At 38.8% G+C, this 24,729-nt stretch overlaps 1 protein-coding gene across 2 annotated transcripts in view; it reads left to right on the forward strand.

The window, feature by feature from the left end:
• TTC17 (tetratricopeptide repeat domain 17) overlaps positions 1-24,729 on the forward strand; it is a 127,346-nt gene that overhangs the window by 95,447 nt on the left and 7,170 nt on the right. For both annotated transcript variants that reach the window (XM_045485025.1, XM_045485026.1), the window contains 2 exons: positions 557-716; positions 1,862-1,945. In XM_045485025.1, coding sequence (XP_045340981.1) covers positions 557-716; positions 1,862-1,945 — 244 coding nt within the window. The remainder of the gene's footprint in view (positions 1-556; positions 717-1,861; positions 1,946-24,729) is intronic.

A 24,729-nucleotide genomic window follows, 5' to 3' on the forward strand; every position in this document is an offset into this window, starting at 1 on the left:
CGTATAACATTTAGCCTGTTAGGAAAATGACCACTTTGGGACTACAAAGGGAGGTACATCTTGTGCATTTATACATTGAACAGTTATATCTGTGTAAAATTTACTATCTGAACTTTAGGTAACTTTTTCTGTGGGATATGCTTCTATGCATAAAGAGAAAATAAAAGGAACCACTTGCGGGCAATTGTCGCTGTCTATATCCTGAAAAAAGAAATCCCAGAATAAAACCTGTCTGGTTTAAAACTTCCCCAGGAGAAAAAGTGGCCAATGACGGTGACCAAACCAGACGCTATGGTCCATAGAAAGGACACAGCTTGAGTAGATCGGGAAATCAACGGAGTTTAGGACTCAGATTCCAACACTGCTCCTATTGCCGGGCACTGGAGTCCTTGCACCTGTAAAATGAGAGATCAGACTTCTGAGGTCTCTTCAGTCTGAGTTTCTGTGGTTCCAGAAAGTCCGGGTAACACATTGAAGTTACAATCAGCTGATTAATACTCTTACTCCCCACCCACTCAGATTTTCCCTGGCTAATGTGGTAATCTCCCTTTTTCAGCATCACAGAACACATAGACTTTGCCACTCCAATACAGCAGCCAGCGATGGAGCCTCTTTGCAATGGCAATCTTCCTACGAGCATGCACACCCTGGACCACTTGCAGGGGGTCTCCAACCGGGCCAGCCTGCACTACACGGGTGAGAGCCAGTTAACAGAGGTGAGTGCTCAGCTCTCTTCAGCCCATCTGTAGTTTTTGGCCCCACAATTATGATAGCAGAATACTCAGTGGCCAGGCCATATTTTTTTGCCTTTTTTTAGCCGGCTGTCATCTGGGTGGCTTTAGGCCACGCCTGATTTCTTTCAGGCCCTGGAATTGAGCTAATACCTTTTTTTTAATGACCAGGAGACGTTAATTCTGATTTATTCTTCGAGGTAGGAAACATTCTGCTTGCCACCAGAGAGAGGCTTTTGTAAGAAATGTTAAGGTCAGCTTATTCTCCTGCTGGCATTCTCAAGAAGGAAAGGAAGGCGAGTACAGCCATCATATACCTAGCAAACAGTACACCAAGAAGAGAAATTGGAGAAACATAGCACAAATGTCCAAGAATAGAGGATTTGTTAAAGAAATGTTATATAGTTATAAGATAGTATACAGTGGAGCTGCCAAGAAGAATGTAGAAATACGTTTACTGGCATGAAGGAATCTCCAGACTATGCGACAATGTGGATGGCAATGTGCAGTATGACCCTATATTCTGCGAGAGATGTAATATGTGCATACACATGTTATTTCAGAAAAATATCTGAAAGATACATATAAAGATATTAAGGGGCACCTGGGTGGCTCAGTCGGTTGGGCGTCCGACTTCAGCTCAGGTCATGATCTCATGGCTTGTGAGTTCAAGCCCCGCGTCAGGCTCCATGCTGACAGCTCCGAGCCTGGAGCCTGCTTTAGATTCTGTGTCTCCCTCTCTCTCTGCCCCTCCCCTGCTCATGCTCTATCTCTTGCTGTCTCAAACATAAAAAAAAATATTTTTAAAAAATTTTTAAAAAAAGATACTAACAGTGGTTGCCCCTGGGTGACAGAATTATAGACAGTTTTTTTCTTTATTTACTGTTTTCCAGCGTTGCTGTAATGAATGTGCTATACATGTCTGTAGTTTCTGTTAAGTGGGAGGGGAATAAGGAACAGTACAGTGGTTTACATATGTCTTCCATAAAATGCCTTACCAGCAGGGCCGCAGCGTGTACCCCAGAGCAACAGTTTGGTTTCGTGCTGTAGTGCCCAACTCAGCCATCAACAGTATCACCTAGATCCTGCTCCTTTTCGTTGCTGTAACCTGCCATTTTCCCCTACACCAGGTATTGCAAAATCTTGGCAAAGACCAATATCCACAGCAATCACTTGAACAAATCGGCACCCGAATTGCCAAAGTTTTGGAAAAGGTAAGTCACCCTGTAGGGAGCTGGAAACTGCTGCCCACCTTCTAACTTTCCTAGATTATTTGTCACCAAGTGGCTCTAACCTCTTCTGTTAGTTACCCAGCACTTACCAGCTAAAGGAACAACGTGAAATAATCCCACACTGAATGTTTCCATTACTTTTTCCATCACTTGGTACTCTTTTTTGCTGCTTTGCTTACCTTCTGTGGTGAAGCCTACCTTATCCGTTTTGTCTCCTTTACTCCAGCACATAGAGGTGGTGGTACTGGGAGCCATGGAATCTCGGTAGATGATACAAGTCAGGTGTTCTTCTGGTGGTGAAGAATATTTGGCATTCCAGATTGTGGATGGGAAACACAACTTTAAATATCTTCTTCTCTTGAAATCATGAAACAAAATATCTGCAAAACTACATTTTCGTAGAGCCTGCAGAATATATAACAGAGTTTCTAAGACCATTCATCTGTTTCTGTGTGGTATTTATGTGAAGAGGAGGTTTTTTTAAATTAAAATTAATTACTTTGTGGTTAGGTGTCTCTCCATATAATGTTAACGTGGTAGTATAGTGATTGAGAGAATCAACCCCGCTTCCAGCATGACACTGAAGTATGGTAGGAATAGGGCAATCGTGTCAGTTTTAAAGAGAGGAAATGGGAAAGGCATTGCAGTCGCTGTTCCCTCTCGATTCTGAAACCTACCTGGCCATATGTCACCAGTTCCCCTGATTACATGCATTACAAGGAATATTCCTTGATTATGACCCATTTTGGTTTTCTGGGTTTGGTTCCCTAATCTCTTTCTCAGCCCTTGACCCTTCTCTCTGAGCAGTGTGTCCTTTTCCATAAGGAAGGCCTCTGTTTGCAGCCGAAGAGCAATGTCGGCTTGCTTCCCCCCATCTTTCTCCCTTTTAGTCCAGACTGGCGCAACGCCTTTAAAACAACTTTGTAGACCTTCACATTGTAAGTCACTCCATCACACAGAACCCACACTTCAAATCTCTTCAAGAAGTTCCTGTCTACCTTGAATATGAGCCCAGGACATAAATACTCTAGACGCCTAGACTTCTAGACGCCTTTTGTCCGAGAGGGTCTTCTGAGGCTTACATCTAGACTTAACATCCTTCTGAGGCAGGAGTAACAAAGGGTCCTACTGCCATGCTTTTGATTTGAGCTTGACCCTGAGGCCATAGTTTGTTTCACTGGTAACATTCTGGATTTTTAATTATTTATTTTTTTTAGGTTCTTTAAAACCTCATGCTGATTGGAGAAGCTGGCAATTGAGAAAGTTTCATTTTCTAACCCTGCAAGTCCCAGCATGAAAACATTTTTGTCTAAATTCTGCTTGAAAACTGTACTGTTTCTTGTTTAAGTTCTCTCTTTTAATATCTTACTATAGAGGATTTTTCAAAAACTCTTTGTCCTTTTCAGTATTATTCTTGGAAGTCTTCCTAGCCAGATCCACAACTCTGTGAGGTATTTTATTTATATTCCAAGAAACAGCCTCACCATTTGTTTTGCCAGTAGATGAGCCTGCCCCTTCTCCAGCCTCCAACAGCGATGGCCTCCATGCTTGTCCAGTCACACTGCTGCGCTAAGCAGACGTACTCAACCCATTCCCAGAGCTAACGCCATAGGCTCCAAGTTTCTGTTATGGCAACACTCCATTCTGGATACCAGACACTATTTCAGTTACCCATTTCTACCTCAGAGACCACCCCAAAATCTACTGGCTTTAAACAAAACTTATTTGCTCATGATTGTGTAGTCTGAGCTGGACTCAGCTGGGCATTTCTTCTGGTCTCACTTGGAGTCATTCACGCAACTGCAAGACATGTGGAGACTCATCTGGGGCTGGCCACCAGAAGGTTCTACTCATGTGTCTGATCCATCAGCTGGAGTGGTTGGAATAGCTGGGGCACAGTCTCTCCAGCTGGGTAGATGGGCCTTTTTGCAAGGGGGCTCAGCACTCCACAAGGCTGAGAGCAGACACACACAGGCCTCTTAGAGCCTGTGCAGGGAAACAGAACTGCTGTGGCACCACTTCTTTCCAAGCAGGTGTAGGGCCTGCTCAAAATCAAAGGCAAGGGAACGTCCTCCCTCTGCTAGCAGTGACAGAGAGCGCACAGCCTGCCTTTAAAGCACCATGGGTCCCTCCAGAGGAGCAACGAGACTGACAGCATCTCCCCAGGGATGGTAGAATCCAGAAGCCAGTGTAACAACATGTTTAAAACTAGAAGGAAAAAACTGCAAGCCTTGAATTTTATACCAGCAAAAACATCCTTCCGATATTAAGGAAGAAACGGAAGAGACAAAAACTCAGAGAATTTGGCACCAGTGGGCCTGCACTGAAATAATAATTAAAGAAAGTGCTCAGGAAAATATCCCAGTTAGAAATATCGACATGCAAGAAGGAAGGAAGAACACCAGGATGGTAGCTGCACAAAATAATAACCGGTAGCTGTACAAAATAATAACCCCAAAACCCTGAGGCGCTTTACTTTTCTATATAACTAAAATCCATGGTAACAATAACAAATTATGGGAGCGATGGAAATGGAGTTTAAATGTTCTAAGGTTTAATTGGTATCAGCCAAGTACTAAAAGTAATAATTTGCATTGGTCTGTGATAAGTAACAATGCAGTTTTAGGCTCTAGGCTAACTACTAACAGTGGTTTGGAAATGTAATTTAATAGATGGGAAATAGAACAATAGAAAACATTTGATTAATCTATAGAAAGTCAGAAAAGGAGAGGCACATAAAAGTAGACACAAATGGTAAAATAGTAAGTATAGACCCAAGTATATCCGTAGTTAAGCAAAAAAGATTATATAATTTGAGCATTTAGTATGGAATGTTTTTTTTGTTTTTTTTTTTAATTTTTTTTTTTTTCAACGTTTATTTATTTTTGGGACAGAGAGAGACAGAGCATGAACGGGGGAGGGGCAGAGAGAGAGGGAGACACAGAATCGGAAACAGGCTCCAGGCTCTGAGCCATCAGCCCAGAGCCTGATGCGGGGCTCGAACTCCCGGACTGCGAGATCGTGACCTGGCTGAAGTCGGACGCTTAACCGACTGCGCCACCCAGGCGCCCCTGGAATGTTTTTTTTTTAATCCAGCTATATACAGCTTATAAGAGAAGCACTTTAAATATTAGGTACAAAAGTGTTGAAGTGTAAAGATGGAAAATAATATACCATGCAAACAAAAAAAAAAGCTAAAAGACAGGTGATATAGCTGCCCTCTTATCAGAAAAAAATAGTATGGGGAGCCTTGGCGGCTCAGTTGGTTGAACATCCAACTTCAGCTCAGGTCATTTATCTTGCATTTGTGAGTTTGAGCCCCACATTGGGCTCTGTGCTCACAGCTCACAGCCTAGAGCTTTGGATTCTGTGTCTCCCTCTCTCTCTGTACCTGCCCTGCTCGCACACTGCCTCTCTCTGTCTCTCTCTCTCTCTCAAAAACTAAAACTTTAAAAAAAATTGGGGGGTTTTAAATGAAAAGAAAAAAATCAAGTTTGAAGCAGGAAGCACTACTAGCATTAGAAGGCCTAAAATGAGGGACGCCTGGGTGGCTCAGTTGGTTAGGCACCTGACTTCCACTCAGGTCATGATCTCATGGTTTGTGAGTTTGAGCCCTGCATCGGGCTCTGTGCTGACAGCCTGGAGCCTGCTTCGGATTCTGTGTCTCCTTCTCTCTCTGCCCCTCCCCCACTTGCACTCTGTTTCTCTCTCTCTCTCTCTCTCTCTCTCTCTCTCTCAAAAGTAAATAAACATTTAGAAAAGAAAGGCCTAAAATGAAAAAGATCAGTAATGACAAATGTTGAAGATGGTATAGAGCAACCAGAACTCTCTTATGTTGCTCATTGGAATATAACATAGTACAGTCATTTTCAAGATCATTTGGTAGTCTATTAAAAAGTTAAGCATATATGATCCAGGAACTTTACCACTAGATGTTTATTAAAGAAACACGAATGTATATGTCCACAAAATGCTTGTTAAAAAATATTCACAGCAGATTTATTCATAACAGCCAAAAAACAATGATGTGCCAACCAATAGAATGGATGAACAATGGTGTATTTACACAGTGGATATTAATTATACTAATGGATTCATCAAGAAAGATCCAACATCCATATAGATGAATCTCAAATTCATTTTATGCTAATAAAAGAAATTGGACACAAAAAAGTGCATAGTGTATGATCCCAACTATATGAAATTCTAGAACAGGCAAAAGTCACCTATGGTGATAAAAATAAGATCAGTGGTGGCTTTGTGGGGGAAGGGGATGACTGAGAAGCAGCTTGAAAGGACTTTCTATAGTGTTGGAAATTTTCTCTGTGTTTAGTAGTCAAAAATGAACGTTTTACTTAAGATCTGAGCTTTTCTCTCTATGTAAATAAGATCTATTTTTAAAAATGAAGGTTAAATCAAGATTTTAGACCACCAGAAACTGAGAGATGTACGTTACCAACAGACTTGCACTAAAACTCACTAAAGGAATTTCTTCAGGCAGAAAGAAAACTATCCCAGATGCAAACAGGAAAGAACAAAGAGCAAGAGAAAGTGTAAATATTAAATACAAATGGGTATGACTGTACAAAATAATAACAGTAGTATCTTCTAATAGGAAACTATAACAGTGTTAGTTGTGTACCTCCAGAGTGAGCTCTCCCTTAGGCCAGGGACCATTCTCTGCCCACCACCCTTTCCTGCCAGGTGACAGTTCAAATGCAAGGGAACAAGTCAATTGATGTATTGTGGGAATTATCCTGGCTTAGATATCCCAAATTCCATATGAAAACCAGTATCTTTTGTGATAGCCCCTTGAACACAGGGTCCTGGAAAGGGCATAGCTATTTATAAGAACCACGGCACTCGGAAGCTCCAAACTGGCTTTCCATGAGGTGTTTATAGTTTATTTCCAGTCCTCCTAGTCCACATACAATTTACCAACTGAGGTCATTTTTACTAAAAGCTATCTTGCCTGGTAATGGCTAACATTCCCCCTTTATTAGGTTTTCAGGGAAATAGAGCTAGAAGGTTGATCTAGTAACCACTTCCATTGTGGGCTCACAGACCAACGTCCATGACCTTGAGTTACTAACTTAAATAAAATAACTCTCAGACTTTAGGGTACATTAGAATCACCTCATTGCTGAGCTTCCTGATTTAGTGGGACTAGGATCGCCTGAGGATGTACATTTCTAGAAAGCTCCTGGGTGATACTCCTGGTATGAATATCACATTTTGAAACCACTGCCTTAGAAAATGGCAGTGATGACAAAGCAGAATGCCCGTTTTCTATTTATCATTCACAGAAGAACAAGCATCTCCATATCCTCTTTGCTTTAACTTTTAGAATAGTCATTATCCTTTGTTATTTCTTCAAAAGCCCATCTATACTTGTCCCCTTAGGGAGTTAGTTTACATTGCCATTAGTTATTACCGAGTGTTAGCAGATGACATAGGTCAGTCCCCATTTTAGGATTAAATCTGTATGCACTGTCACAACTCTCGGAACACTGCCCCAGGTTGTAGCCGAGGTCGCTCCCACTGTGATACTCAGAAGCCTCTGCCATCCCAGATGTACACCACACAGCTGCCATTGCCAGTGCAGCCAGTTCGTGTGCCAGGTTTCCACATAGCCCTTTCTGACCTGTGCCCTGGTGCAGAGTAGTTCTCCCACTTATGTCCCCTGCTTCCCCAGCTAGGGGCCTGTGGGCGCCATGTCATGCTGATTAGATCTATGGAGAAGAGCCAACCCCATTGCTCCACCGTCATGTCTAGTCCAGCCCCAGTCACAAACACGGAGTCAAGCTCGTATCTCCTTCCCACCCCCTGCCAGGTATCAATGCCTAGTTTCACCTAGCTGCGTCAACTACCCCAAGACAATGTCATTCTTGCCAGCCAGCCCACTTGCAGCTGTGCTTCTGTTCAGTTCCATTTCATGGACAGTGGGAAGGGGAGGGGTGGGCAGTTTCTGTCAGCATAAGTTTGTCTCCAGCTTTTATCTAGTCCCACAAGGGAAAGATTTATCCCCTATCACACAATGTCAATTTTCTTTTTCTTTTCTTAAGTGGGCTCCACACAGGGCTTGAACTTACTGAGATCAAGACCTGAGCTGAGATCAGGAGTCAGACGCTTAACCGACTGAGCCACCCAGGCACCCCTCACAATATCAGACTTTTGCCATCAGACTCTGGGAAAGTTGGCCCCCACTGAGGCTTCAGTTTCATCTCAGTTTCATCTGCATCTCCCTGGACATTCTTTTATGTCACAGTGCCTTGGCCATATTGAACCAAGGATATGAAAGTCCATTCTGCAGTACCCACTGCCAGGGGATTTAGAGCCAGTTAGATAAATATTTTATGCCCGCACGACTCAATAGGGCACTTAGGGTCCTGCCTTCACTCAGGAGGACAGAATAGTAAACCCAGTAAGCCAGCAGTGCAGCTCTTTGTGTGTTTTTCCGAGTCCCCATAGCTTTCTGGCAGCAGTCTTGGGGACAGTTATCTGCCCCTTCCCCTAGGTGATAGCTCAGGGATAAAGGATTAAGACCACATGAGTGAATATGGGAACAACTCTGGCTTAGAACTCTCAAGTTGCACATAGGAATCAGTATCTTTTGCAATAGTCTTGTGCGCCTAGAGTCCAAGAGTTCCCACAAGGGACAAGAAACGACACATTCAGGAAAGGTCATAGTCCTCCCAGTCTGCTGCAGTTTAGTCAGGCCATCTTTGCCATAACCATGTTGCCTGGTAACATGGCTGGCATTGTACCTTTATTAGGTGTCCAGGGGAACACAGCTAAAAGGTTAACATGAGATTAGTTTCCCATGAATACACATGGGCAGGGTGTTAGGTTTTAGCATTATCAGGAAAGTAGTAAAATTAAAGTAAGAATTTATATTTTTAGTCTGGAGTAATTCAAGATGCATATTGCAATTTTTAGGCTAATTGTTGAACAGTTAAAGAATATATAGTTAAGGAAAAATGGAACAATAAAAAACATTTGATCAATGAAAAAGCAAGAAAGGAAGACAAAAGGAATATAAAATAGAAATCTATAATATGTAAAATGTAAAAATGCATAAAATAAAATATAAATAGTAAAGTGATAAAGATAAGCCCAGTGTGTCAGTAATCATGGTAAGTACAAAAGGACTACGTATTCCAACTAGAGTACTGACATCAAACTGGGTTAAAATATTGAACACAATTATGTGCTATTCACAAGTAGCACACTTCTTAAATATTTTTTATTTTATTTTTTAACAAGTAATATGCTTTAATATATGAAATGGTTGAAATTGAAAGATGGAAAAAAGATATACAAACACTACACAAAAAATGCTGGTATAACTACACTATCATCAGACAATGTGGAATTTAAGGCAAAAATCATTGCTACAGATAAAAACAATTCATAATGATAAAGTGGTCAGTCCACCACGAATATAGAAAACTGTATGTGTAACCAGTAGCATAGTTTCAAGTTATATAAGACAAGCATTAAACACTGGCAGATCTAAATGGAGAAACAGATGAGTCTACAAGCATAACAGACTTCAACCTCCCTCTCAGTAGGTGGTAGAACTGAGCAGACAAAAAAATTAAAAATATAGACCATCTTGCTAATAAACAAATTTGACCCAATATATTTATATAATTTATTTAATAAACAAATCTGAGCCAGTATAATATATATAATATATTTATATATTTATATTTAATTTACATTAAATTGTGACAGAATTCTCATTTGTTTAAATACTTATTTTGAGAGAGAGAGGGAGACCGGGGGAGAGGCATAAAGAGAGAGAGAGAGAGAGAGAGAGAGAGAATCCCAAGCAGGCTCTACACTGTCAGCGCAGAGCCCAATGCAGGGCTTAAGCTCACAAACTGTGAGATCATGACCTAAGCCAAAATCAAGAGGCAGACACTTAACCAACTGAGCCACCCAGGTGCCCCAGAATTCTCATTTTAAAAAATGCATGTGGACCAGGCACCTGGTTGGCTTAGTTGGTATAGAATGAGACTCTTGATCTCAGGTTCATGAGTTTCAGCCCCACATTGGGATGGAGCCTACTTAAAATAAATTTTTAAAAAATGCATATGGATCATTTACCATGTTGGTCATAAGCTGAGTTATAAATTAAGCCTCAATTAAAATTTAAAATATTGAAATAATTTAGAGCATATTTTCTAAACATAATTGAATTAAGTTAAAAAAAAAATAAAGATCAGGGGCACCTGGGTGGCTCAGTTGGTCAAGTGTCCATTTAACTCTTTGGTTTCAGCTCAGGTCATAATCTCATAGTTTGTGGGTCAAGCCCCACATCAGGCACTGCACTGATGGTGTAGAGCCCACCTGGGATTCTATCTCTCTTTGCCCTCTCTCTCTCTCTCTTTCTCTCTCTCTCAGTATAAACTAAAAAAGCAAACAAACAAACAAAAGAATAGATGGAAAATCCTCAGCTATTTTGGTGACATTAAGCAGTACACCTTTACATAACCCATGGGTCAGTGAAGAAAGCCCAAGCAAAATTAGAAAATGTTTTGAAATGAATGATAACAAAGCATATCAAAACTTGTGGGATGCAGCTAAAGCAGTGCTTGAGGGAAGTTTATAGTCCTTAAATGGATATATTAGTTAAAAAAATAAAAAAGACTGAAAATCAATGATCTATGTTTCTATCTCAAAAACAGAAAAAAGAAAAGAACAAGTTAAAACTACAGTGAGATATTTCTTGCCATGACATTGGCAGGAATCCAGAAGTTTGATAGACTCAATGAGACTGTGGGGAAATTGGTATGGCTATGCATACATTGCTGGTGGAAATACAAAATGGAATAACCTTTATGGAGAGACAAATTGTATCTAGCAAAATTATACATTCATTTACCTATGTAGCCAGCTTTTGGGAATCTTTTCCAAAAGTACACTGGCAAAAAAAATGTATACAAAAATGCCTGTGATAAGGCTCTTGATTATAGCCTGATTTGTAATAGCAGACTGGCAACAACCCAAATGCCCAGCAGAAGGAGACTGAATGAATAAAAAGTCCTCTGTGGATGTTTATTGGGTGTGAACATCCACACAATGGAGTCTTCTACAGCTGTCAAAAATAATGAAGACAATTTCTTTCTTCCTTCCTTTCTTTCTTTCTTTCTTTCGAGGAAGAGAGAGCACATGTATGCATGCAAAGCAGGAAGGGGCAGAGGGAGAGAGAATCTTAAGTAGGCTCCACAATCAGCATGGAGTCCAACATGGGGCTCGATCTCACAACTGTGAGATTATGACCTGAGCCAAAATCAAGAGTCAGATGCTTAACCGACTGAGGCACCCAGGTGCCCCAAAGACAATTTCTGTTAAATCTCTGTGAAATAATCTCCAGGATATAGGCAGTGAAAAAGAAAAAAAAAAAAGTGGAAAAAATCATATCTTCAATCACTATTTTGCTTTTTAAATAATGGTGAGGTGGGGGGTGTATGCAGATATTTCAAAATGGAAGAGTAACTTTTAAAAATACTTTTCAATGGTTTTCCATAGAAGGAAGGTGGAAATAGGATAGGAAAGACTGAGCATGAAGCTAGATTTCCTTGAATCTACATTGTCTTTTCAATATGACTTTGGAAACAAATATTTTGTATAATTACAAAACAGATTTTAATAAGGCAATTCCTAATTAAAAGTAAAATTAAGTGAGCCCAACTATGTATTCAATTGGTAGTATAACCACATCAAGAGAAACTATCCCAAGTGACTTTAAAAGACCCATTATTTGACTACCTCCCTAATGGGATTTACCCTAAACACAAAAGAAAACCTTATTCCGTTTTCAGTAATACATTTGTTAATAATATTGATATTGTCCTGAGATTGTAGGTGTATGCAATGCAAGATAAATGAGTAGTTTTGTTGGTGATGTTGAGAACTGGAGCTTGGGTTTGGGGGAAGGACATAAAAGTGTGAACATCTGTAGTCATGTTAAGTAAACATCTGTAGTCGTGAATTAGAAATACTATCAAGACTTTTTTGTATATTTGCACATTTCCTAACTTTATTTGCTGAGAAGACTAATATAATTGAGTAACCCAGTAGTAGTAAGCACACTTTGTACCTACATATTGATCTTTAGATACCATTTTCTACTAAAAGGAACCAGAATTCCTTGGAGAAATGGCTTCTACCAAGTCAGGGAAAGCAAAGAAGCTCCCATAGTCAACAAAGGTTGTGTCCGAAGAACTCAGAACCAGCTGGAATGTGTATCTCCTGTTGGCCAAAGATGGAATGCAGCACTTTGAGCAGCAAAAATCAACAAAGCAACTGCAGTAGATGAGACACATCACGTTTATTAAGCTATATCTAAACTCCTGAATTCACCAGGAGGATTTTGTCTTAGACGATGCATGGGAACAGCTTGTTTTTTTAAAGTAAAAAGAAAGTAATAAGCATATTTCCTTCCCTTCTAAGTGAACTATACTTTGGGGTAAATGATTAATTGATGAGAAAAAGTCTTTTTATAGGAATATTCTAACTAGTAAACTAGAGTTGATAAAATTAGAATATTACAGTTTTGCTGCTCCTAATTAATTTATGGCAGTGAACATCACTGGCTACTCAATTCACAAATAGATGGTATGTGGGTAGCATTGGAAGTTCTGAAATGTTTTGCCCCCATTCCCTCCCCAGTAACTCAAATCTGAATCCAGTCAAGCCTCTAACTGCCAACTACTGGGAAATACAGGAGACAAAGGAGCATGTTAAATGGGTCCTTGAGGATACAATCAGCAGAGTCCAGTCAGTGGGAAACTACAGGATAAATAACCCTACTTCTTCTTCAAAAATTTTAAAAATTAGATGAAGATGAACCCTAGAGATCAAAAGAGATTTAACGAACACATTAACCAGTTGCAACATATGGACTTTATTTAGATTATGATTCAAACTATAAAAGCAAAACACACTTTTGTAAGACAACCAGGGGAAATAGGAGTACAGGCTGCATGCTGATGATCTTAAAAAATAATTTTCAGTATTTTAGGTGAACTTTATTAACCTTATATTTTAAACGTGGTTTTTAAGAGGTACACACTGGAAAATTTACTGATGAAGTTATATGAAGTCAGGGATTTCCTTCGAATTAATATGGATGAGGGTTTAGATGAAATAAAGAGTGGCCGTGAGTTGATAAGCATTGAAGCTGGCTGATAGGCGAGTGCATGGAAGTTCTACATTGTATTTTATTTGAAATTTTTCATTATAAAACATTTAGGGGCACCTGGGTGGCTTAGTCAGTAAGCGTCCACCTTCAGCTCAGGTCACGATCTCGGGGTTCATGAGTTTGAACCCCATGTCAGGCTCCACACTTATGGTGCAGAGTCCCCTTGGTATTCCTTCTCTCCTCTCTCTGTCCCTCCCCTGCTTGCGCTTCTTTCTCTCTCAAAATAAATGAATAAACCTTAAAAAAAAAAAAAAACTTTTAAGAATGTTATCTCATAATGGGAGCAAACAGCGTATCAGAAATGAGTTTGTATAAGTTGAAAAAAAAAAACCCTAAACTAAAAATATACTTATTTAGGTCAAATACTCAAGTGAGTGAATTAGATACCATTAAATAACCAGTGAATTGCAAGCTTTGTGTAAAAAATTACCTAAAATATTACAGAGACCGGAAGATGAGTGAATCAGCAGATTCAGGAAATATGCTGTATTCCAAGCTGGATAAATAAAAGACATCCATGCACAGCTACATTATATATAGTAAAATAGCAAAGGCAAAGATCATCTTCCAAAAATGTATTTCAGGGGCGCCTGGGTGGCGCAGTCGGTTGAGCGTCCAACTTCAGCTCAGGTCACGATCTCGCGGTCCGTGGGTTCGAGCCCCGCGTCGGGCTCTGGGCTGATGGCTCGGAGCCTGGAGCCTGCTTCCGATTCGGTGTCTCCTTCTCTCTCTGCCCCTCCCCCCTTCATGCTCTGTCTCTCTCTGTCTCAAAAATAAATAAAAACATTAAAAAAAATTTTTTTTTTTAAATGTATTTCAGTCAGGGTACTGTCAGGAAACTGGAAACGACATTAGGTATTTCAGAAGAGCCAATTTAGAGAATTGATTACATTTTTGTGGAAGGGTGAAAAAGAAAAAAGGAAAAACCTCCTGGGGTAAGCCAGAGATACCAACTGCTGGGCCTGGCTCCCAGGCAGGCAGTGAGGTTTTCCAAAATCTAGGAGTTCACAGGAATTCTGGCAGGTGGAGCTTCTGCTTCTGAAGAGGGAGCACAGCCCGACTGTGAAGGGGTATAGTGAGGCTGGGTCTTCAAGTGCAAAGTGCTGCTGCTGCTAAAATGACACTGACGGGAGCAACACGCAAACAGGAAGAAAAAAGTCCTTTCTCCCTCTTGCCTGCCAATTTCCCAGTGTGCACATCTGCAGAACCTAACAAGCCTCTAGCAAAGGAGAAATATGGTTTGCAGAGTTCCAGTCACAGTACCACAAAGCAGGCTATAAAATTTGGCATTTACATCTGATCACTTCATATGTATCACAGCATGCGTGCATGAATTTATTCATTCAAAAAATATGTAGTAAAGTCCCACTGTGTGCCAAATACTTTTTAAATGCTTGGGATACATCAGTGAAGAACAATTTAGACAGAGATATCTGCCATACAGAGGAATGATGTTTCAAATGACAGCCTGTCATAGCAACATTCTAAGCCAGATGATAGTTTTTTTTTTTAAGTTTGTGTATTTATTTTGAGAGAGAAAGAGTGTGAGGGAGAGGGGCAGACAGAGAGGAAGAGGGAATCCCAAGTAGACTCTACACCACCAGCATAGAGCCTGACACAGGGCTTGAACTCACGAGCCGTGAGATCATGACCTGAGCCAAAATCAAGAGTCATATACTGAACCGACTGAGCCACCCAGTCGCCCCCAGATGATAGTTTTGAAAGGATACTGTGCCCCCCTAGAATTGTGTGCCTTACAGTGGTAGAATAAGAAAGGTATTTCAAAATAAAAAACTGGTAATAGTTTACTACCAAGAGTCCTACCTCAGGGAACTTCTCTGTATGAAAGCCAAAGAAGGATTGTCTCAGGCAAAAGATTTGCTAAGCAAATAAAATGATGTAGGCATGCAAACCCAGACAGACACTGTCTGTAGAAAAGGATAATTTGTGGGATTTTAAGAGAAATGACTAAACTAAAATACTGGACAAAACAGAACATACATTTGAAGGTGGAGTAACCAGAGTCAAGGTGTTCAAAGGCTCTCTTAATGTTGAGGAGTGAGTTAATATATTGCTTGGACTTTTAAGTTAAATAGAGTGAAGATTTATGGTTAACTATTAAAAAGAATGCACAAATCCCAAACCTGTGAGGATAAAATTATGAAGGTAGAAAGGGGAGGACCAAAAAAAAAAAAAAAAAAAAAAAAAACTTATGCAAGAAATGACAAAATGGAGGAGAAAAGGTGCAATAAAGAATCAGAGCAAGAGCAACAAAAAATTGATAAGAACCAATAGAATCCAAGAAGTAAACAATCTTAAAATCTGTAATGGAAGTCACAATAATGTCAAATTGGAAATTTTTAAAGGAGCTACATGTTTTAATAAGAGCCATACCTAAAACATAAATGTTGGAAAAAATGGGAAAAGATATACCAGATACATTACTAATCGAAAGTGAGTAGATATATTAATTACCTGAAAAAAACATATTTCAAAACAAAAAATTATTAGGGGCAGAGGAAATGACTATGTAATGATAAAAGATTTAGTTCACCAGAAAGATAATAGCAATTCTAAACTTAGCATACCCAATAACCCCAAAATACATAAAGCAAAAAAAGATTGCTCTACTGAAAGAAATTGACAACTACCAGCATAAATACCTTTCTCCACTATTGATGAGCCAATCAGTGTCAGAATCTATATTCATGAAGTGTGTTGATCTGTGGTTTTCTTTGCTTGTAATACTTTGTTTAATTTTGTTCTTAGGTTAATAATGACTTTGTATAATGAATTGGGAAGTGCTCCCTTCACCTCATTTTTCCAGAACAGTTTATAGAGAAGTGCTATTATTTCTTCCTTAAATATTTGACAGAATTCAGCAGTGAAACCATCTCGGCCAGGATTATTTGTGAGAGATTTCTAACAAATTCAGTCTCTTTAGTAAAAGTATTCAATTATCTCTTGAGTGAGTTTTATTAGTTGTGTCCTTAAAGAAATTTTTCCACTTCATCTAAGTTGAATTTATGGGCATAAAGATGTTCGTAATATTTTTTTCTCATTTTCTTAGTATCTGTGGGATCTGTAGTAACATACTTCTCTTAATTCTGATATTGGTACTTAGTGTCTTTTCCCTTTTTTTTTTTCCTGATCAGACTGACTAGAAATGTATCAATTTTATTGATCTTCTCAAAGAACCAAGAACTCAAGGTTTTGGAGCCATTGATTTTTCTCTGTTGTTTTTTATTTTCTCTTTCATTGATGTCTGTTCTGTATTATTTCCTGTCTTCTGCTTGCTTAGCTTAATTTGCTGGGGTTTTTTTAGTTTCTTGATGTGGAAGCTTAGGTTATTGGTTTGAGCCCTTGCTTTTCTAATGTAGGTGTCTGCTTTAGCTGCACATCACAAATTTTGTCATATTTCATTTTCATTCAGTTTTACATAGTTTATAATTTTCCTCCTAATTTCTTCTCTGATCTGTAAGTTAGTATGTTCTTTGGGTTTCCAACTATTGGGCATTTTCCAGATCTCTTTCTTTAATTGATTTCTAATTTAATCCCATTGCAGTAAATGAACATAGTTTGTATGACTTAAATTCTTTTTAACTTATTCACACTTGTTGTATGACCCAGAATATGATCTCTTGGTAAATGTTCCATGTGCATCAGAAAAGAATACTACTGTTAGAGTATGCTAGAAATGTCATTTAGGTCAAGTTGTTTGATAATATTGTTTGTGTCTTCTTTATCTTTACTGATCTTTTTGTGTAATTCTTCTATCAGTTATTGAGAAGCATGTTGAAATCTACAACTATAATTCTGAATTTGTCTTCTCTCAGTTTTTGATTCTTGCATTTTCAAGTTCTTTTTTTTTAAGTTTTTATTTAAATTCCAGCTAGTTAACTTACAATATAGTATTAGTTTCAGGTGTACAACATAGTGATTCAACAGTTGCATGCGTCACCTAGAGCTCATTGCAACAAGTGCCCTCCTTAATACTCAACACCTATTTTCCCCATCTTCCCACCCACCTCCCCTCTGGTAACCATCACTTTGTCTCTATAGTTCAGAGTCTATTTCTTGATTTGCCTCTCTCCCTCTTTTCTTTTCCCTTTACTCTTTTGTTTCTGAAATTCCACATACGATTGAAATCATATGGTATTTGTCTTTCTCTTTCCTATTTTTCTTAGCACAGTATACTCTAGCTCCATCCTTTTTGTTGCACTCTAACATTTATTTATTGTGAAAGCAGAACTGCACAGAGTGTTTACATGACTCACTATATGCTATCAGAATCAGCTGTTGATTTATCGACCTTGTAGAACCAAGGTCTCATTGTTATTCAACATAGTAGTAGAAGTCCTAACCTCAGTAATCAGACAACACAAAGAAATAAAAGGCATCCAAATCAGCAAGGAGGAAGTCAAACTTTCACTCTTTGCAGATGACATGATACTCTCGATGGAAAACCCAAAAGATCCACCAAAAAACCTGCTAGAACTGATCCGTGAATTCAGCAAAGTTGCAGGATATAAAAATCAATGTACAGAAGTCAGTTGCATTTCTATCAACCAATAATGAAACATCAGAAAGAGAAATCAAGGAATTGATCCTATTTACAAGTGCACCAAAAACCATAAAATACCTATGAATAAACCTAACCAAAGAGGTGAAAAATCTATACACTGAAAAAGTATGGGAAGCTTATTAGAAATTGAATAAGACACAAAAAGTGGAAAAATATTCCATGCTCATGGATTGGAAGAACAAATGTTTTTAAAATGGTGATACTACCCAAAGCAATCTACACATTCAATGCAATCTCTATTAAAATAACACCAGCATTCTTCACAGAGCTAGAACAAACAATCCTAAACTTTGTATGGAACCAGCATAAGACCCTGAATGGCCAAAGCAATCCTGAAAAAGCAAACTAAAGCTGGAGGCATCACAGTTTCAGACTTTAAGCTGTATTACTAAGCTGTAATCATCAATACAGTATGGTACTGGCACAAAAACAGGCACATAGATCAGTGGAACAGAATACAGAACCCAGTAATGGACCCACAAACATATGGCCAACTAATTTTTGACAGAGCAAGAAAGAATATACAATGGAAAAAAGACCGTCTCTTCAGCAAATGATGTTGGGAAAACTGGACAGTGACATGCAGAAAAATGAACCTGGATCACTGTCTTGCACCACACACAAAAATAAACTCAAAATGGATGAAAGACCTAAACACAATACAGGAAGCCATCAAAATCCTAGAGGGGAAAGCAGGCAAAAACCTCTTTGACTTCAACTGCAGCAACTTCTTACTCAACATGTCTCTGTAGGCAAGGGCAACAAAAGCAAAAATGAACTAATGGGACCTCATCAAGATAAATAAAAAAAGCTTCTGCACAGCAAAGGAAACAATCAGCAGAACTAAAAGGCAACTTACGGAATGGGAGAATATATTTGCAAATGACGTATCAGATAAAGGGTTAGTATCCAAAATCTATAAAGAACTTCTCAAACTCAACACCCAAAAAAATAATCCAGTGAATAAATGGGCAAAAGACATGAATAGATACTTTTCCAAAGAAGACATCCAGATGGCTAACAGACACATGAAAAAGTGCTCAACTTCACTCATCATCAGGGAAATACAAATCAAAACTTCACTGAGATACCACCTCATATCTATCAGAATGACTAACAACTCAGGCAGCAATGACAGATGTTGGTGAGGATGTGAAGAAAGAGGATCTCTTTTGCGCTGCTGGTGGGAATGCAAACTGGTACAGCCACTCTGGAAAACAGTATGGAGGTTCCTCAAAAAAGTAAAAATAGAACTACCCTACGACCCAGCAATTGCACTACTAGGTATTTATCCAAGGGACACAGGTGTGCTGTTTCGAAGGGGCACATGCACCCCAGTGTTTACAGCAGCACTATCAATAGTAGCCAAAGTATGGAAAGAGCCCAAATGTCCATTGATGGATGAATGGATAAAGAAGATGTGGTATATATATACAATAGAGTATTACTTGGCAATCAAGAAGCATGAAATCCTGTCATTTGCAACAATGTGGATGGAACTAGAGTGTATTATGCTAAGCAGAATTAGTGAGAGAAAGACAAATATCATGACTTCACTCATATGTGGAATTTAAGATGCAAAACAGATGAACATAAGGGAAGGGAAGCAAAAATAATATAAAAACAGGGAGGGGGACAAAACATAAGAGACTTAAAATATAGAGAACAAACTGAGGGTAGCTGGAAGGGTTGCAGGTCGGGGGAAGGGCTAAACAGGCAAGGGGCATTAAGAAGAACACTTGTTGGGATGAGCATGGGGTATTCTATGTAGGAGACGAATCACTGGATTCTACTCCTGAAATCATTATTGCGCTATATGCTAACTAGGACGTAAATTAAAAAATAATAATAAATAAAAATAAATTTTAAAAATTTTAAAAAGTACCAAGTTCTCAAAATATGCTATCTTACCCATAGTAAGGTCTTACCCATATCTTACTATATAAGAAATATACTGTTTTACCCTCAGTACTAAGCTATAAGTGTCCTATATTTTTACTAAAACATCCAACTTAGACTTCTTTTGATTTAAGCTTTGTGTGTGTGTGTGTGTGTATCAATGGCTATTTGGTATCCATGGTATGCTTTTTTTTTTTTTAATTTATATATATGTATTTTTAAATTTTTATTTAAATGCAAGTTAACATGTAGGGTAATAATGATTTCAGGAGTAGAATTTAGTGATTATGTAAGCATTTTTAAGTTCTATTATTAGGTGCAGAAATCAATGAAATAGAAATCAACAGTCCAAAAGTTGTTTCTTTGAAGCACTGTTCGGGCAAAATTAATCAAGAAAAAATAAAGCATAAATAACCAAGATTGAGGTAAAAGGGAAGCATAGCTACAGCTAAAAAGATAAGACAGTGATAAAATTACCAATTTTATGCCAACAAATTTGAAAACAATTGTAAAGAAGACAAATTTCTAGAAAAATGTAATTACCCAAATTGATTTGGGTATTATAACTCAAATGAAAGCAGTGTCTTTAAAAAATCTTCTCATGGGGCGCCTGGGTGGCGCAGTCGGTTAAGCGTCCGACTTCAGCCAGGTCACGATCTCGCGGTCTGTGAGTTCGAGCCCCGCGTCGGGCTCTGGGCTGATGGCTCAGAGCCTGGAGCCTGTTTCCGATTCTGTGTCTCCCTCTCTCTCTGGCCCTCCCCCGTTCATGCTCTGTCTCTCTCTGTCCCAAAAATAAATAAACGTTGAAAAAAAAAATTAAAAAAAAAAAATCTTCTCACAAAGAACACAGCAAGGTCTATTGATTTTATATGTGAATTCTACCAAACTTTTGAGAATTACACTATCTCAATATAAACAGACTCTTCTGGACAGCAGAAAAGGGAACAATTTCCCAATTCCTTGAGATGAGACTACTGTAACCTTGAAAGCAAAACTAGGCAAAGACATTATGCAAAAGAAAGGTAATACACTAAGGTCACTTATAAACATAGGTATCAAAACCATAAGCCAAATATTAACAGACTAAATCCAATTGTGTATGTTTTTCTTTAACAAGGTGCACCTTGATCAAGTTGGGTTTACCCCAGAAATACAAAACTGGTCTAACTTTAGGCAAACCTTGTATTTCATCAACAAACCTTGTATTTCATCAACCAAATTAAAGAATTATGAAATTATTTCAATAGATTGCATTTCTGCAATACAATCCATGATGTAAAGCTAATGCAAATTAAGAATAGACCAGGACTTCCTTAATCTGATGAGAAGAATCAACAAAATATATACAGCAAAGATGAATCTTAATGGGGGAAATATTTAAAATAATTCTTTGAAATCAGAAAAGAGAATGCCCACCATCACCACTGTTTTTTCAAACTTGTATCAAAAGTCCTAGTGGGGCACCTGGATGGCTTAGTCAGTTAAACATCTGACTTCAGCTCAGGTCCTGATCCCGTGGTTCGTGAGTTCAAGCCCTACATCCAGCTCTGTGCTGACAGCTCAGATCCTGAAGCCTGCTTCAAATTCTATCTCTCTCTCTCTCTCTCTCTTTCTCTGTCTCTCTCTCTCTCTCTCTCTCAAAAATAAATAAACATTAAAAAATTTTAAAAAGTCCTAGCAAGTACATTAAATCAAGAAAAAGAAATTAATGGCCTAAATATTAGGAAGAAAAAACCCAAAATCTTATTGAGAAATGATGTGACTATCTACATAGCAAACCCAGAAGAAGCTACAGACAAATTTTTAGAACTAACAGCATTTTTGGGGTGCCTGGGTGGCTCAGTTGGTTAAGCCTCCAACTTCGGCTCAGGTCATGATCTCACGGTTTGTGAGTTCAAGCCCCGCATCAGGCTCTGTGCTGACAGTTGTGCCTGTGTCTTCCCCCTCCCTGCCCCTCCCATGCTCATGCTCTGTCTCTCTCTGTCTCTCAATAATAAATAAGCATTAAAAAAATTTTTTTAAAGAAATAGCAGCATTTTTGTCAAGATGGCTGCCTATAAAGTCGATAAAAAAAACTGCATTTCTATATAGCAGCACAAAGTATTAGAAAACAAATTTTCAGAATGTATTTCCATTGTTACAAAAATATAAACCTCCCAGTAGTAAATCTAACAAAAATTTGTATGCCTTGTCTGCACAAAGTGATAAAACTTTATTGAAAGGCATTTTAAAAGACCTAAATAAGCAGAGAGATATATAATGTTCATGGATAAGACAACACACATCATAAACATGTCACTTTTCCCCAGTTTGATTTATAGAGTCAATGCTGTTATAATCAAAATAACAACAAGTTTTTTTTTTTTTTTTTATGACACTTGAAAAGCAGACCTTTATATTTATATGGAAGGGTAAAGGAATAGACATGACACTCAAAAAAATTAGGGTGTGAGAATTGCCTCACCTTTATGAAAAATTATAAAGCAAGACCTAATGCCATATGCTCAAGGATAAACAGAAATAATGACCAGGAGGAACTAAATAGAAAGCCCAGAAGCCGACTCTGACATACATGGGACCGTGGAGGATCAATAGGGAGAGAGGGGGTTTTGCAGGAAGCTGTGCTGGGCAGTGCTGGGCTAATTCCATCCTCACCTCATCACTTAGCAAAGGAATCCCATGAGTAACAAGGACAGAACTTTAAAATTTAGAGTAAAATGGGGCACCTGAGGGGCGCCTGAGTGGCTCAGTCAGTTGGGCATCCGACTTTGGCTCAGGTCATGATCTCACGGTTTGTGGGTTCGATCCCCATGTTGGGCTCTGTGCTGACAGCTTGGAGCCTGGAGCCTGCTTTAGATTCTGTCTCCCTCGCTCTCTGCCCCTCCCCCACTTGTGCTCTGTCAAAAATAAATAAACATTAGGGGCGCCTGGGTGGCGCAGTCGGTTAAGCGTCCGACTTCAGCCAGGTCACGATCTCGCGGTCCGTGAGTTCGAGCCCCGCGTCGGGCTCTGGGCTGATGGCTCAGAGCCTGGAGCCTGTTTCCGATTCTGTGTCTCCCTCTCTCTCTGGCCCTCCCCCGTTCATGCTCTGTCTCTCTCTGTCCCAAAAATAAATAAATTTAAATAAATAAATAAATAAATAAATAAACATTAAAAAAAAATTTTTTTATTAGAGTAAAATGTAGGAGGTGATCTTTCTGGCCTTGGAATATAAGATGATTTCTTAAGATATAAAAGCACAAACTAGAAGAGAAAATATGAATAAGTTCAACTATTTTTAAAGTTTACATTTTTGTAAATTGAAGACATTTTTTAAATTAGAAGACAGAGTGAGAGAAAAAATGTATAACATATTCAACCTACAAGGACTGATATGCAGAACATATAAATAAATTGATGAGAAAGATAAATAATAAAATGGAAAGATATATAAAAGATATTAACAGACATTTCACTGAAAAAAAGATGTGTACGTCCAATAAACACCAAGAAACAATTTTCAGTCTCACTAATGATCAGTAAATGCAAACTAAGACCACAGTAAGATGCTATTTTACCCCCACTGATGATACCAAGAATTAGAAAGGATATAAAGCAAGAAGCACTCTTAAACATTGCTGATGGGATTATAGATCGTCATAACACCTTTAGGGAACACTTTCACATTCTCATGTTATGTTGGACATTTGCATATCGTGAACCAACAATCCTACTCCTGGATATCTACTCTACACTGGAGAAATTCTGCACTTTTATTTGCAACAGGAAACATAAAAACAGGAAGTAACTCAGAGCCCTCATCTACAGAAAATGGATAAATACATTCTAGTATATTCACCTAGTGGACATTTAACCATGCAGCAAAGCTGTTGAATGAGCTACAAGCTATACACAACATAGATGAATTTTAGAAATAGTGTTGAGTAGAAACTTCAAGTCCCAGAAGACTCCTTACAGTAATATACCACTGTTATAATGCACAGGAAGAAGCACACTAAGTATTAAATATTGTTGAAGTGTGTGTGTGTGTGTGTGTGTGTGTGTGTGTGTGTGTGTGAGTGTGAGTGATGGGACAGTGTTTAAAACAGCAATGGAATAACAGACCCAGCATTTAGGATAGTGTGTGCCTCTGAAGAAAAGGCAAGAGGATGGAACAGGAAAGGCACACACAGGTAGATGCAAGTTCATTCTTCACTAGGGTGGTAGCTTCTGGGATATTCATTATTTTATGCTTTATAGCATAAGTATATATTTTTATATGATTACTATGTATACATGTAATTATATAAATATGTTCTTTTGTATGTGTGAAATATTGGCATTAAAGAAAGATCATTTTAGTTTTAAAAAAAAGAATCCTTTCGAGGAGCCAGTCAACAGGATCAAATCACTGAGGGGAGAATAAATCAGGCAGCTTCACATTTCTCTGCAGCAGTCATCCAAGCCAAGTAGCAATGGAGGAATGCCAACACATTATTCAAGGAAAGAAGGAGCCATGGTTTTGTATCCAACCAGCTGTCCTTCAGGTATGAAGGCTGCAGACAGAAAGTTTTGAACACATATGATTATATTAACTTGCTAGGGCTACCGTAACAAAGCACCACAGACTGGGTGCCTTAAACAGTTGAAATGTGTTTTCTCACATTCCTGGAGGCCACAGGTCCAGGGTCCAGGTGCTGACAGGGTCGGTTTCCTCTGAGGCCTCCCCCCTTGACTTCAGATGGCTAGCCTCTCACTGCCCCTCCACAGGGTCATCCCCCTGTGCACACGACCCTGATGTATCTCTTCCTCTTCTATAAATCCTTCATAGAAACCCAGTGGTGTTGGATTAAGGCCTCACACTGACGGCCTCATTTTAACTTAATTACCTCCTTAAAGACCTTCTGTCCAAATACAGTTATATTTTGAGGTACGAAAGGTTGAGATTTCAACATGAATTTTGGTGGAGCACGATTCAGCCCATAACAAAAATTGCAAAGAATATTGTTCCCATCAACAGTATTGGGCTGAACCTCAGCCAACCACAAGATGATTAGGGAAGCCACACAAAAGTAATGTCAATGATCA

The sequence above is a fragment of the Leopardus geoffroyi genome, chromosome D1 (genome assembly GCF_018350155.1).
Source record: "Leopardus geoffroyi isolate Oge1 chromosome D1, O.geoffroyi_Oge1_pat1.0, whole genome shotgun sequence".
Lineage (NCBI taxonomy): Eukaryota > Metazoa > Chordata > Mammalia > Carnivora > Felidae > Leopardus > Leopardus geoffroyi.